Source organism: Choristoneura fumiferana, chromosome 17, assembly GCF_025370935.1.
Source record: "Choristoneura fumiferana chromosome 17, NRCan_CFum_1, whole genome shotgun sequence".
NCBI lineage: Eukaryota > Metazoa > Arthropoda > Insecta > Lepidoptera > Tortricidae > Choristoneura > Choristoneura fumiferana.
The window spans coordinates 2,530,409-2,544,592 of NC_133488.1; the positions used below are offsets into that span (position 1 = coordinate 2,530,409).

The window sequence follows — 14,184 nt, forward strand, 5'->3', positions numbered from 1 at the left end:
CTGAGATACCGAAATTTTGCTCAGGGTTCTTTTTTTTAACCCGTTCGCAAAAAGAGGGTATTGTAAGTTTGATGCTGTGTGTTGTGTGTGTGTCTGTCTGTGGCACCGTAGTTTCTTAAACGGGTGGACTGATTTGAATGCGGTTTTTATTTGATATCAGGTTTTCTAGCGATGGTTCTTAGACATGTTTCATCAAAACGGTTTAGCCGTTTCTGGATATTGAATTTTCAAGTGACAAAATCTGAGGTTTTCCAACTTTTAATTGTGTTATTGTTAACGTGTTCTTTTTCTCGCCTGCACAATGACATCATAGATTTCGTAGCTGTTATTTGCTATTTAACGTGCATACCGAGGGTTAAAAGCCAATTGGTTTAAGCGACATTTTGCATGAAGTTGACTATCTCTATCTATAATGATTGATTAATTGATTATACATGATTTGTCCTCAGCCAAATTGGTCTAACAATTCTAAATCAAGTTCCTATCAAACGAATATGTCGCTAAAAGTCAAACTTTCAAGTGAAGACACGTCTTATTGCTTATTGTTTATATGACATGCAAACGATTATCACTTTAGGGTGGTAGATCACAATTTTTGGCTGATAGTACATATTATTATGCATGTTTTAGTATAGTTCAGCCATTCGTCAAGAGATGGCGCCACAGTTTACAGAATTAAAATAAACTGGGTATAGTAAGTTCCAAATTATTAGATCGTTAGATTATGGGAGTGGCTCCGACGTCAAAATGAGAGGTGGTCTATAAGTTTGACCGCTATGTGTGTCTGTCTGTTGTAGCACCGTAGCTCTTAAACGGGTGGACCGATTTGAATGCGATTTTTTTATTTGATATCAGGTTTTCTAGCGATGGTTCTTATACATGTTTCATCAAAATCGCTTAGCGTTTTTGGGATATTGAATTTGAATGACAAAATCTGAGGTTTTCCAGCTTTTTGTTGTATTATTGTTAACGTTTTTTTTCTCGCCTGCCAACATGAATCATAAGATTTCGTAGCTGTTATTTGCTATATTTAACGTGCATATCGAGGTTAAAATGCCAAATTGGTTTAAGCGACTTTTGCATGAAGTTCATCTCTATCTTATAATGATTGATTAATTGATTATACATGATTGTACATATTATTATGCGTGTTTTAGTATAGTTTCAGCCATTCGTCAAGAGATTGCGCACAGTTACAGAATTAAAATAAACTGGGTATAGTAGTTTCCCAAATTATTAGATTCGTTTAGATAGGGAGAGGCCCCCGACGAATGAGAGGTGTGTTATAAGTTTGACAGCTATGTGTCTGTCTGTCTGTAGCACTGTAGCTCTTAAAACGGTGGACCGAAAAGATGCGCTTTTTTTTATTGAAACGGTTTTCTAAGCGATGGCTTTATACATGTTTATGAAAAAATCTGTTCAGCCGTTTTTGAGATATTGAACTTTGAAGTGACAAGTCGGGGGTTTTCCAAGTTTTAAGGGTTCCGGAGCCAAAATGGCAAAAAACGGAACCCTTATAGTTTCGCCATGTCTGTCAGTCTGTTGTTGGTTAGGTTATATCAAATGGTATGGAGCTAGGCAGTCCTGGATTTGTCAATAGGCCGTATAGAACCAGGCAGCTTACAGAGGACGAGAAAATTATTATTTTAGAAGGTATAGAGTACAGAAAGGTATATAGCTACATTATTATTTTAGGAAATGAAGTGGCTTAACTCATAAAAAATATTATTCCGCCACTGGGATTAGGTATATTATACTTATTAGTAATATACTTACAATACTTCCACCGAGGTCAGAAATAAATAAGTTGAAGTCGTAATTATGCCGTTCCTCATACACAGACACCATCATAGTGTTGAAGTGCAGGTACAACTAGAAAAAATCAAAGATAAAATAGACGATGTTTTGACGAACTATTCCTAGTCGTCAAATTCTACTACGAGTACATAATAATCAACTACAAATCTTTGCGAAAATACAAACTAAACATCAAAAAAAATGGCGCTAAATAAAAACTTTTCCTACGCTTGTAGCGACTCCTAGCGCCATCTAGTGAGCGACTATAGAAACTTCGGACTGTTCTACATAGCGCTATCGAAGTTTCACAACTCGGACGCTTGTAGTTGTTTGTAGACGCTTGTAGACGCTCCCTGCAGGGCTACTAAACTACGAAACTCGAAGTTGGTTTGTTGCGGTCCTCTGACACTTATACTATTTAATACGAGAGCGAGAGGGACGGTACGATACGAACTTCGAGTTCGTAGTAGCCGTGCAGATGTAGTTGTAGTAACTTTTAGGGTCTTACATGAGTTTCCAGCACGGCGTCTCCAAAGCTAAGGGCCCAGACTTTTTGGGCAGAATCCCAGGTGTAATCACTCCGGCGGAAAGTAACGAATGCGTTGTAGAGGTACGCTCGGCAGATTCGAGGGCAGATGGTGCAGTTGTGGTCTTCGTATACGCTGAAAAAGTGAACCAAGTTTAGTTATTTCATTGTTTCGAGTGTTACTTTGCGGGAATCCACATAAATGAATCACAACGTGACACAACCCTGTCAGTTTGCTCGTTTTGCTTGAGTTCATGTTGGTGGCCATAGATGTAGCACTATCTTCATATGTGTATGAATGTTTTTAATTTCTTACTTATTATGTTGTTATGGTATCTATCTACCTATCTGTTTAGATTTGTTGTGTATGTGTATTGTATGTGTTATTTTTATGTATGCTTGATACTGCTTTAATCTATTGTAAATTGCACCACCTGCTAAAATTTATTCCTTACTTCTGTCCATTGTAAATGTTGCCTGGAAGAGATCGCTCTGAAGCGTTAAGGCCGCCTATTGCTTACCTTAGAAAATCTCGATGTATATACCAGTGTTTTCTGTACTGCTTAGTGTGTTGGTGTGCGATAAAGAGTTATTGTATTGTATTGTATTGTACCCAGGGGGGCAGGGGAGGGCAGCAGCCCGCCCGTCCCTGGATTGTATGCTTAACAATGTGTATTATAGATTAACAAAGAAAGCCATTGGGTCAAAAGCTGAGTACCGCCTTCGTTGCAGCAGAGGGCTAAGGTGCAAAAATATTAAGTTAGTTCTAAATTACTAATGGCGATTCACATTTAAAAAACTAACTTGATGTAAGTAGTAATAAGGTTTCTCATGTCATTGTAGTTGTCGCAGCGAGGAAGGTCGCTGGTCATCCAGGGCCCAGAGCATCCAGCTGCCTCACCCACCAGCGTCGACACGTAGTTTGTGGTACACTGGAAGAAAGATACTCTTTAAGATAATTAAGTTGACCCTCGTCAACTTAATTATCTTGAAGAGGAAACGACAGGAGGATGCAATCTACATCTCTGCCTAGAATGAGAGACTTGTCGAAGACAGAAAGCAATGACGGATATTGGTGTTGAGGTGATTCGTCGAAGAACTAGAGTCAACCGACATAGCTATGAGAATACGCAAGTAGAAGTGCAATGAGCCACATCGTTCGAAGAACAGATGTATTTATTGGAGGAGAGGAGAAAGGTTGTCCTTCTACACAGTATCCTCCTCCTACTGTTCCTCGTCTCGGACCTTTCGACCATCATCATTAGCCGGAAGACGTCCACTGTCGAACAGAGACTTCCTCCTTAGAACTTGCCATCCCAGTTCATTTGGTTAGGAGACTATTCTTCGAGCGATTTGACCAGCCCATGACCACTTCAACTTCCAATTCTTCCATCTACGTCGTCACGGAAGAGTTCAAGTAGAAGAAAACCGTACAAATTTTATAAAAATATCGGAATATTTTTACCTCATTGGCGCTGTAGTTCTCCCAGCTGACGCAAGGGTCTTCGTCTCTGCTGATCTTCTCGTACTGGTCTACCGTCAACTTCACGTCGATCGTCTCTCCCGTGTTGACGTACAGGTAATCGATCAGACCACCGTTGTACACCGCTACTTCTATTAGAAAATGAACAACCAAAAGTGTTACCTAATGATGATTAAATAATAAGGTCGTGGGACTATTTTATTGACACAATTGGTGTTACAATGGTCTACTCCTAAGCCAAGCAATTTTAGTGTGGGTACTAGAAAACGGATAAAATTAAATAAAATTAAATCCATTTATTTCATGTTTCTTAGACACATAATTATGTTGTTAGTTTGACTGCTTATGTAAAAATAAAATATATAATTGTATAAACACACAACATTCAAAGTCAAAGTCAAAATATCTTAATTCAATTTAGGCTATAACAAGCACTTATGAATGTCAAAAATCTACCACCGGTTCGAAAAACCTCTGTTGAGAAGAATCCGGCAAGAAACTCAACGAGGTATATTCGAGAAAAACATTAGTCTACCTACTCTATTTTCCGTTGTCTTGACAATCAATAGTTCAAATGTTAACTAGAAGAGATCCCTCTGCAGAATTTCATTCATAATTTTATATCTAGTTCTCATCTGTTTTTTAATGTGTTTTACATGGTTTTTACATGGGTAACTACAAACATTTTCGCACAGATTTTTCAAACTTGGAAACCTTTAGCTTCGCAATCAGGTTCTCTTTGGACCTTATTATTAACCTAAATGAGGGCTATTGCGTATGAACTTGCCACTGGAGGCGCTAGTGTAGCGAGAGGTCTTCGAAATATCTAATCTCACTCTCACACAATAATTTTGTAAATATACCTGAAATTAATTATGGCAAATATGCGTTACGGGGCAATTAATGTCTGTGTTTTGAGACAGTTTTGTCTTTCGGATACCTCTGTCCTCCCTTTTTTTCCGAATAAAACGGGAACTACGCATCACTGTGGCGTGCTCGATATTTTTATGGTACTGCAAATTTTGTTTTCACGCCCGTAATAACAAACTAACCGCTTATACTTCAGGCAGGACTTTTGTCTACAGTGGGCAACCTGTGAGCGCGAAAACGGTAGGCCTCATTAATTTAGCTTCACTCGCTCTATCCGCGGCCAGGCTCTGCAGAAACTCGAACTTCGTATCGTACCGTCCCTCTCGCTCTCGTATTAAATAGTATAAGTGTCAGAGGGACCGCACGACGCGAACTTCGAGTTTCGAGTTTCGTAGTAGCCCGCTGATCTCGCGACTTACCAGTAAATGGTTCCTTGGAGTAGTGCACGTAGACGTTATACCCAGGAGGAGTGGTGCTGATGCTATTGACTATATCTTTGGTACTGTGTCTTAGGGTCAGGGAGTATCCTGTCCCACGGGATGCTTTTTTGCTGAGGACCTATCGTAAAGCATTACTGTAAATAATAAACTTTAGAAAAATAAAGGCCACAACTTTAACTTTTCGCTTTTTCCCACGGCTGTTGGTTTCCCATGGCTGGACTCTGTCCGCGTAGAATTTGTTTATCGCTATCCCGCGGGAACTATGCATATTTCCGGGATAAAAAACTATCCTACTACGAGTATGATGCACCACCTGTTGTAAACTTGTCCTTCCTTCTTTCTGTAAAAAAGGTTGCCTGGAAGAGATCGCTCTTAAGCGGTCAGGCCGCCTATTGCTCACCTTTTATTTTTTTCTCTGTGTATCTGTTTTCTGTATCGCTTACTGTGTCTGGTGTACAATAAAGAGTCTTTGTATTGTATTGTATTGTATGTCCTTTCCCGGGACTTAAACTATCTGTATACCGAATTTCATCTAATACATGCAGTGCTCTGTTTTTAAAGATTCAATAAGACCCGCAACTTGAAGCCGTCATAGTCTAGAAGTTTGACCTATGACCTCTCATAGGATCGTAAGTTCTATCCTGGGCTTGCACTGAGTTTTTGGAATATAATGTGCAAAGTAACTTTTGTAATTTATCACGATAAAGCTCGTTGTTTCCAGCAGTGAGATGTAGGTATACTGTCTGAAGGTACCTAATAGATGAAGGAACGAAAATTCACGTTTTATTAATATGCATAAGAACACGTTTTTAACCCCCGACGCAAAGAGGGGTGTTATAAGTTTGGCCACAATGCACGTCTGTGTGTCTTTGTATCTGTCTCTGCGACTGTCTGTGGCACCGTAGCTCTTAAATGGGTGGACCGATTTGAATGCGGTTCTTTTATTATTATTTGAAATCAGGTTTTCTAGCGACGGTCCTTAACATGTTTCATCATAATCGGCTTTGCCGTTTTTAAAATACTAAACTATGAAGTAACATAGTCGGGGGTTTTCCAACTTTTGGGTAGGTTATTCTAAGCTATGTCGACAACCTACTGCTGATGTGATGATGATGTAATAGGAAGGAACCCACCTTTGGTGTCAATGTGTGGCATCTGCCCTGGACAAAACCAAGCTGCGATGTGACAGCAACATCTGGAAGTAAAGAAGATTCTAGAGGATAAAATATAATATGCTCTCATGGAACGCGGTTAAGAGACTCCGTCCACCAACTCTGACCAGTACGAGTACTTAGCTAGTATTTTAACTCCCGACGCAAAAAGAGAAACCTGATTTCAAATTTTTTTTTAAAACCGCATTCAAATCGGTCCATCCGTTTAAGAGCTACGGTGCCACAGACTGACACACAAACAGACACACATAGCGGTCCAACTTATAACACCCCTCTTTTTGCGTCGGGGGTTAAAAAAATTAAGAAAATGTTAAATCTTTTTTTTTGGGGTTGCCAGCTGTAGCTGAAATCATCAAAAAATTCATGGAGCCACGTTTTTCGAAATTGGAATTGCTTCTTACTTTCGACGAGTCCGTCGAGTCCGTATTGGACGAAGAACTCGTCTTCTGTGTAGGTGATGTCTTCCCACAATTCATCCAGCGTGGTCCGGGAGAAGTTGAAGTTCCGCCAGACCGAAGTGAACCGGGGGTGAGAGTAGAGCCCGTATTCCTGCAAATAGAACAGCAAAGGATATAGCTGTTACTGAACCTTAAAAGGGTCTGGATAATTGCAAACTTCGGGCGTTTTTATAACACATCTTTCGCTGAAGAAACTGTAGATTTTATTTATTTACTTAGGTACAGTTTTACATAATAGGTTTTACAAAGTTGGCCACTATTGGAAGCCTCTGGGGCTTAAGTACCTAATAGTTGGCGAGATCACGCAGGTCGATGCTCTTACTTTTATTATTAACTAGCTGTTGCCCGCGGCTTCGCCCACGTTATTTTTCTGAATTTTTTCCATAAAAACCTCTCCTGACAATTCAAATTCAAATTCAAATCAAATGCCGCAATGGGCACTTTTAAACGTCATTTTTTTAAACTACCAGCGCTTTCCGAAGACCCATCATTGCCAAGAAGAATGCGCCGTAAGAAACTTGGCAGAAAGTCATTTTTTCATAATAATATAATTACAAATAAAACTTTTAAAAACTATATTATACAATTAAAGAAAAAAATACAAAAAAATAATAATAAAAATACAGGGATATATGGGATCCCTTAGTTACAATACTAAACACTAACTAAGTATATCTAAACTATATCTTAACTATATCTACGTTCAGTGGAAGTGTAGAATGCTTCCACCGTCATAAATTTTAAAATAATAATAACAATAATTTAGTTCAGAAAAATACATTTCAGGTCAAGTAACCATTAAGCTTTTGGATTTCGAAGGCAAGTTCACGTCTGCCGCCCCCAAAGTTAGCTCACACGCACTCTTGTCATGCTCTGAAAGCAGAGCGGTACCGAACATAACAAAAAAGGATTTGTAAAATCGGTCCAGCCGTTCCCGAGTTTTGCGCCAACACATTTTACGATTCATTTTTATTTATAAGAAAGAAAAGATAAGATAAGATTACATATAATATATAGGTATAGGTTAATCTAAACACTGTTATACAAAAAATATGTGACAGTCTACACTATAATGTTGATGTTCAAGCCAAGTAATCTTTCTTCAACAGCTACCTACTTACAATTGGCTTATTAATAATGTTTCAGAGTTCACTCAATAATTCCTTAGGTAGTGAGTGGTTACAAATACTTGTTGGTTCTTCTACCGTAAGTGTTATTATTGCGTGGCAAAGAGTATGTATGCAGGCAAATATTTCAGTTTACGCATTTGGCTTGGACGAGACTTTCCTTGCAGAGACGGTATTTCGTCACGTTCTTCCATAAGCAAAGACAGGCGAAACCTTTTATAAACGCCAATTATAGAACAATGACGGAATAAGCCCTCTTAATGGGGAATGGATGAAAATTTTAGAAATGCTTAAAACTTTTTTTATCGGTAGGAATAACCTTTCTAATTAACAGAAAAAAATATCAGATTTTTAAGTAGCATCAATTAATTTTTAAAAACGAAAGAGTTTTCTTTACCGCCAAATAACGACAGTTTTTTTTAAATGTTTTATTGTATCATTTTGTCGGCATAGTTTACATATATATCCGTGCAAAATTACAGCTTTCTAGCACTGATAGTCCCTGAGCAAAGCCGCGGACGGACGGACAGACAGACAGACATGGCGAAACTACAACGGTTCCGTTTTGCCATTTTGGCTACGGAACCCTAAAAAGTTTCAAGCGATTCTAAATTTTTCAGACATTCCCCATTGCCTTTATAACTATTTTTAACCTTGTGGGCACCATTGTTTTTAACAGCATGCAGATATAGATAGTCCTGCATACATTTTAGAATAGTTTTATAATTTCTGTTGAATAATTTATTAAATCGGGCGTTATTTTACGGTGGTCCATATTAATGAGCTATTTAAACCAGTGTTTTTCAACCTGTGGGTCGCGACCCCCTGGGGGTCACGAAGCCTCTTTAGGCGGGTCTCGAAGCCCCTATTACTTGCTGGGAAAACTACTTCAGTTAAAAAAAAACAATAAGTTTAAAATATTTATCAAGAAAATGTTAACCAATATATTTGTCACAAAATAAAATACATGAAAGAAAACCAAGGGGTCGTGAAATATTTCTTCATACTAAAGGGGTGCCATGAAAAAGGTTGAAAAATACTGATTCAAACAATTAGTATGCCGTCCGCGCCGCGACCTTACGATAGAAGTCTTAGAGGCTGTTTCACCATCCATTGATTAGTGTTAACTGACAGTTAAATGTGATGCCGTCTCTATTTGTTTTGTTCGAATAGACGGAGATGGCATCACATTTAACCGTTAGTTAACACTAATCAATGGATGGTGAAACAGCCCCTAAATATGCAACAAATGGAAGTGTTAAAATGCTCATGCAGCTCCTCCGCCTCCACACTGTAAGGACACAGACATCACACAAACCGCCTACTTCACCACCACACGATGCGTTTCGAACTCAACCAGAGTTCATCATCGCAACACATCCGTTCACATTGAAATCAGATGATAGAGTCTATCTAACAGTTAGCCTGACAAAGGAACACAATTAAGTATTAAACTTTGTCATTACCCGTAGAGGAATGCTTCTCAATTTCTTCCGTAAGCAATGCCCGAGTCTATATTTTCGTTGATAAAAGCTTCTAGTATACACTTACCTCCATCTTGTCGAATTTATAAGGTGGCTGGCGGCAAAAAGTAAGGCTTGGGTACATGAGTGTCTCGTTGAAGTCAAAGTGCGTGTACGTCGTTATGGGAATGAAGATCAGCTTCTGTACGCATGCTGTTATCTGGAATAACGTATTCAAGCTAAAATTTGATACAAAACATTTATTTTATAACACGATCATTATAAGTAAAAAAATATAAACGTACCTACATCCGACACAATAACATATATCAAAATACTGTTCTCCTATGCCAAAAGGCACTATCTCAAAAAAAACACTTGAGTTATTAATACTATTGTGTAGCTTAAAACATTCTGCATCACATGGTGTAAATGACATTCTGGTCTGGTGTCATTCTGGTTGCGACTTGGACACGGCTCTGGTGATATTCAGTCACCACATACGGTGACCCTCGGACCGCTATAAAGATAACTACACACTTTAATAAGATGCTATTAGATTACCTGTTGTAAGACCACACCGCTGCAGATGACCAGGACGATGGTCCGCAACAGGTTGCCACCCTTCAGGCATCTGGCACACCTCTGCCTGATAGACACTCCAGGCGCTTCTGTCTACGGCACATAAGACAAATACACTGACAGTTTAATTAATTTATTTTCGGAGAACCAACATCTATAAATTACAGAATAAGCAAGCTTATTTTTAACCTCCGACGCAAAAGCAGGGGTGTTATAAGTTTGATCGCTACGTGTGTCTCTCTCCTGTGGCACCGTAGCTCTTAAATAGGTGGACAGATTTGAATGCGGTTTTTTTATTTAAAAACAGGTTTTTTACCGATGGTTCTTAGACATGTTTCATCAAAATCGGTTCAGCCGTTTATGAGATATTGAACTTTGAAGTGACAAAGTCGGGTGTTTTCCAACTATTTGTTGGTTAGGTTAGCTTATATAGTACAGTCGAGTTCTAAAACTTCTGAGCAAAAATTCGATCTAAAATATCTGAATACGCTGCTACGCTCGCTGTTAACAATAGAGTCACAATATTTTAATATTGATTGGTTTTTGGTGTATTTTTGTATTTTTTATTTCAACTCCAAATTTTGTTACTTTTACGGTCTTCCGTAATACCAATATCGAAAATGCTGAAAGTTTCTCGATGCGGCTACAGCATAGATGTCGCTAGTGTCGCTGCTTAAGTGACTAAGTAAATAAGAAACAAACAAGCTGAGATAATGTGGTGCATAGGAGAAATTCGTGTCTGTACTCCTGTCCAGTGGTGGTGTAGCGGTATAGCACGCGGCACGGAATGCCGAGGACCTGGGTACGATTCCCAGCGCTGGTCTCTTTTTCTGGTTTTTATGTGCATCAATGTTTCAGTTTGTATTTTCGACGGGATCCTTTCGACTGCCATAATTTTATAAGTCATAATGTAATGTGTTTATCATAAATATTGTTAGTCATATTTTTTTTTCCCTCTGAAACCGTACATTTTTCATAAATTTTTAAATGGTCACCTGTAGAACTCTATAGGTAACCTAACCTAACCTAACCTAGGTTTGCTTTATAACAATTCTGAAAAATAAATTGTTTCATAGAAAAAAAGAATCATGTCAAACAACATTACATTATGACTAATACTACATTATGACTAACATTACATTATGACTAAAAAATTTCGACCAGTCGATAAAGACCCAGTTTCGACACGTATTTTCGATCAAATTTTTTAACAAGTTTATGAACTCAACTGGACCAATAAAGCTGAATTGAAGAAAAAATGATTGAAGGAAAAAAAAATTCAAACTGCCTGTAGTGCAAATTAGTCTTTTATAAAAAATACTTATTACGATTTTTATTTTACGATAATATTATTATCGATTTCATTTTAGATAATGATGGTTTTTGGAGTCTTTTTGTATTTTTTATTTCAACTCCAATTTGTTACTTTTACGGGTATCCCGTGAAACCATATCGAAAATACAAAAACTGAGACATGGATGCACAGAAAAACCAGAAAAAGAGAACCAGCGCTGGGAATCGAACCCAGGTGCTCAGCAGTCCGTGCTGCGTGCTATAACCCCTTCACCACCGCTGGACAGGAACTAGACACGAATTTTTCCTATGCACACATGATTCCTGTCCAGCGGTGGTGTAGGGGTTATAGCACGCAGCACGGATTGCTGAGGACCTGGGTTCGATTCCCAGCGCTGGTCTCTTTTTCTGGTTTTTCTGTGCATCCATGTCTCAGTTTGTATTTTCGATGTCATTTAGATAGTCGATATGTGAGAAGTCACTATGCCAGGTCAAAGATGCCGCGAAACTTCCGGGCTCTACTAATTACTAAAGTAAAGGGTCTTGTTATATACGTACCTCAACGTCAACGCTAGATTCCTTAGCCATGTCAATCGTCCCAGTCGCACGGCCGCCCGCCCAAACTTAACCGCAACTTGTTCACGCCACCGCACAGAACAAATTAACAACCGTTTATAATACTATAAATAAAGATTAGATCACAATTTAACCACTTAACTTGGGAAACCCAAGGTTAACTTTATTTGTGTTTTTGTACAATGTTTTACGCTGACGAGTTGGTTACTGAATGAATGCGTTTGCTTATAATTTGCTAGAAAACTGAAATATGGTGGTCTTTCTGTGGCCAACGAGTCCCCTTGGAACGCCAACTCGCCACTTGCATTAAACCCCCTGACATCAGAAGTCCTCCTAGTAGTGGGATGCCAACGCTTCCACTTCCGAGTTTTCTTCCCCAACGGTTATATCTTCGTCGAGACCTTGCATAAGTACGTGTTACTCGGGAATTAGTCACGATGTTATATTGCTAAAAGTACCTCGACGTTTCGACCACATTGCTGCATTTTAAACCAGACCACAAAAGTTTAAAACGTATTCTCCGGTGGTAATTTTAATTATGCCCTCTTTCCCCTATAAATTTAACCGAGACTTACTAATTTGGTCACGTTTATCGACATGTAAATTAATTTTTGCGAGTGTAACGGTTATCTTTTGAAGTGGCGGGGACTTCTAACATAACTGCTTTCTGGTTCTGATAGTTCCATTATAGACCTTGTATATGAAACATAAGGCCTAAATTCTCAGTGTAATCAAAGGGCATATGAGTCGTTCTTTAAATGTGCGTCCTTTTTAACAATGTGTCGCAGAAATTCAATATTCGCTGAACAAGTATAAACGCTACTAATAATATAAATGTGGAAGTTCGTCAGTTTGTTTGTGCGTTGGTGCGTGTGTGTTTGTAACACTCTCACGCTAAAACAAGTATAGGTAGTGCCACCAGAGTTGTGGTCAAGCAAACAAGAACATGTCATGTAATGACAGTGGGATAAGTATGACGTTCACCCATCAGTCTCCTTTATAACCCCCTGACGCAAAAAGAGGGGTGTTATAAGTGTCTACCTGTCTATCTGTCTGTCTGTCTGTCTGTGAGTGTCTGTCTGTGGCACCGTAGCTCTTATGGAACGCCGTCAGAATCAGCCGAGATAAATCGATGAATCCTTAATATAATACACACATCTATAAAACATCTATAAAAGAATCCTAACATAAATAAAAAAAACCGCCAAAAAAGACAACTAAAAAGTAAAAAATAATTATGCACTACCTAGCTGTTTCCCGCGACTTCATCTGCGAAGAATTCGTTTATCCCCTATCCCGCGGGGACTATGCTGATTTCCCGCAAAATTAGCCTAAGTTAATTTAGTATAAGTACCTAGTAATATTTTTTTATCTAAGCGTCGTCGGTGTCGGGGGACCGCTAAGGTTAACTGGAAACTAAAGTACATATGTTGTATTTTTTAAAGTATTAACAGCTAGGTAGTGCATAATTATTTTTTACTTTTTAGTTGTCTTTTTTGGCGGCGTTTTTTTATTTATGCTAGCGTTTTTTGGTGTCGGGGGTTTTTTAAATTTTTAATTTAAGTTTTTTTTTCATGTTTTTTTAACTGGTATATTATTTTTTAAAGTGTACTGGTGTGTTGGATATCCTGGCTGCAGCATCAGATCATCGTGTTGCCACCATTGCATTGTATGTAGAATCAAATACTGATCAAAAGGAATCAAACACGACATATCTGCTATTATTTTTCAAGAGTATACTGGTGTGCTGGATATCCTGGCTGCAGCATCAGCTCGTCGTGTTGCCACCACTGCATTGTATGTAGAATCAATTACTGATCAAAACGAATCCAAACACGACATATGTGCCATTATTTTTATAGAGTGTACTAGTGTGCTGGATATCCTGGCTGCAGCATCAGCTCATCCTGTTGCCACCATTGCATTTTATGTAGAATCAAATACTGATCAAAAGGAATCAAACACGACATATCTGCTATTATTTTTTCAAGAGTATACTGGTGTGCTGGATATCCCGGCTGCAGCATCAGCTCGTCGTGTTGCCACCACTGCATTGTATGTAGAATCAATTACTGATCAAAACGAATCCAAACACGACATATGTGCTATTATTTTTTATAGAGTGTACTAGTGTGCTGGATATCCTGGCTGCAGCATCAGCTCATCCTGTTGCCACCATTGCATTGTATGTAGAATCAAATACTGATCAAAACGAATCCAAACACGATATATCTGCTATAGTTTTATCAAGAGTGTACTTACTAGTGTTCTGGATATCCTGGCTGCAGCATCAGGCCGAGAATTCCATAATCTTGCATAGTTATATAGCATACATAGGTGTTTCAAATTTTAGGTCCCAAATATGTTTGAAAGTAAAGTAAATACCCATTATGCGTC

General features: G+C 38.5%; 1 protein-coding gene across 1 annotated transcript in view; it reads right to left on the minus strand.

Moving 5' to 3' along the window:
* LOC141436877 (uncharacterized) overlaps positions 1-12,859 on the minus strand; it is a 53,443-nt gene extending 40,584 nt beyond the window's left edge. The window contains exons 1-10 of the mRNA XM_074099969.1: positions 11,770-12,859; positions 9,901-10,011; positions 9,425-9,556; positions 6,690-6,837; positions 6,250-6,311; positions 5,096-5,234; positions 3,789-3,937; positions 3,128-3,255; positions 2,306-2,459; positions 1,777-1,872 (exon numbers count right to left, since the gene is read on the minus strand). Of these exons, the coding sequence (XP_073956070.1) occupies positions 1,777-1,872; positions 2,306-2,459; positions 3,128-3,255; positions 3,789-3,937; positions 5,096-5,234; positions 6,250-6,311; positions 6,690-6,837; positions 9,425-9,556; positions 9,901-10,011; positions 11,770-11,799 (1,149 nt within the window). The 5' untranslated portion in view covers positions 11,800-12,859. The remainder of the gene's footprint in view (positions 1-1,776; positions 1,873-2,305; positions 2,460-3,127; positions 3,256-3,788; positions 3,938-5,095; positions 5,235-6,249; positions 6,312-6,689; positions 6,838-9,424; positions 9,557-9,900; positions 10,012-11,769) is intronic.
* Between the last annotated feature and the right edge of the window lie 1,325 nt (positions 12,860-14,184).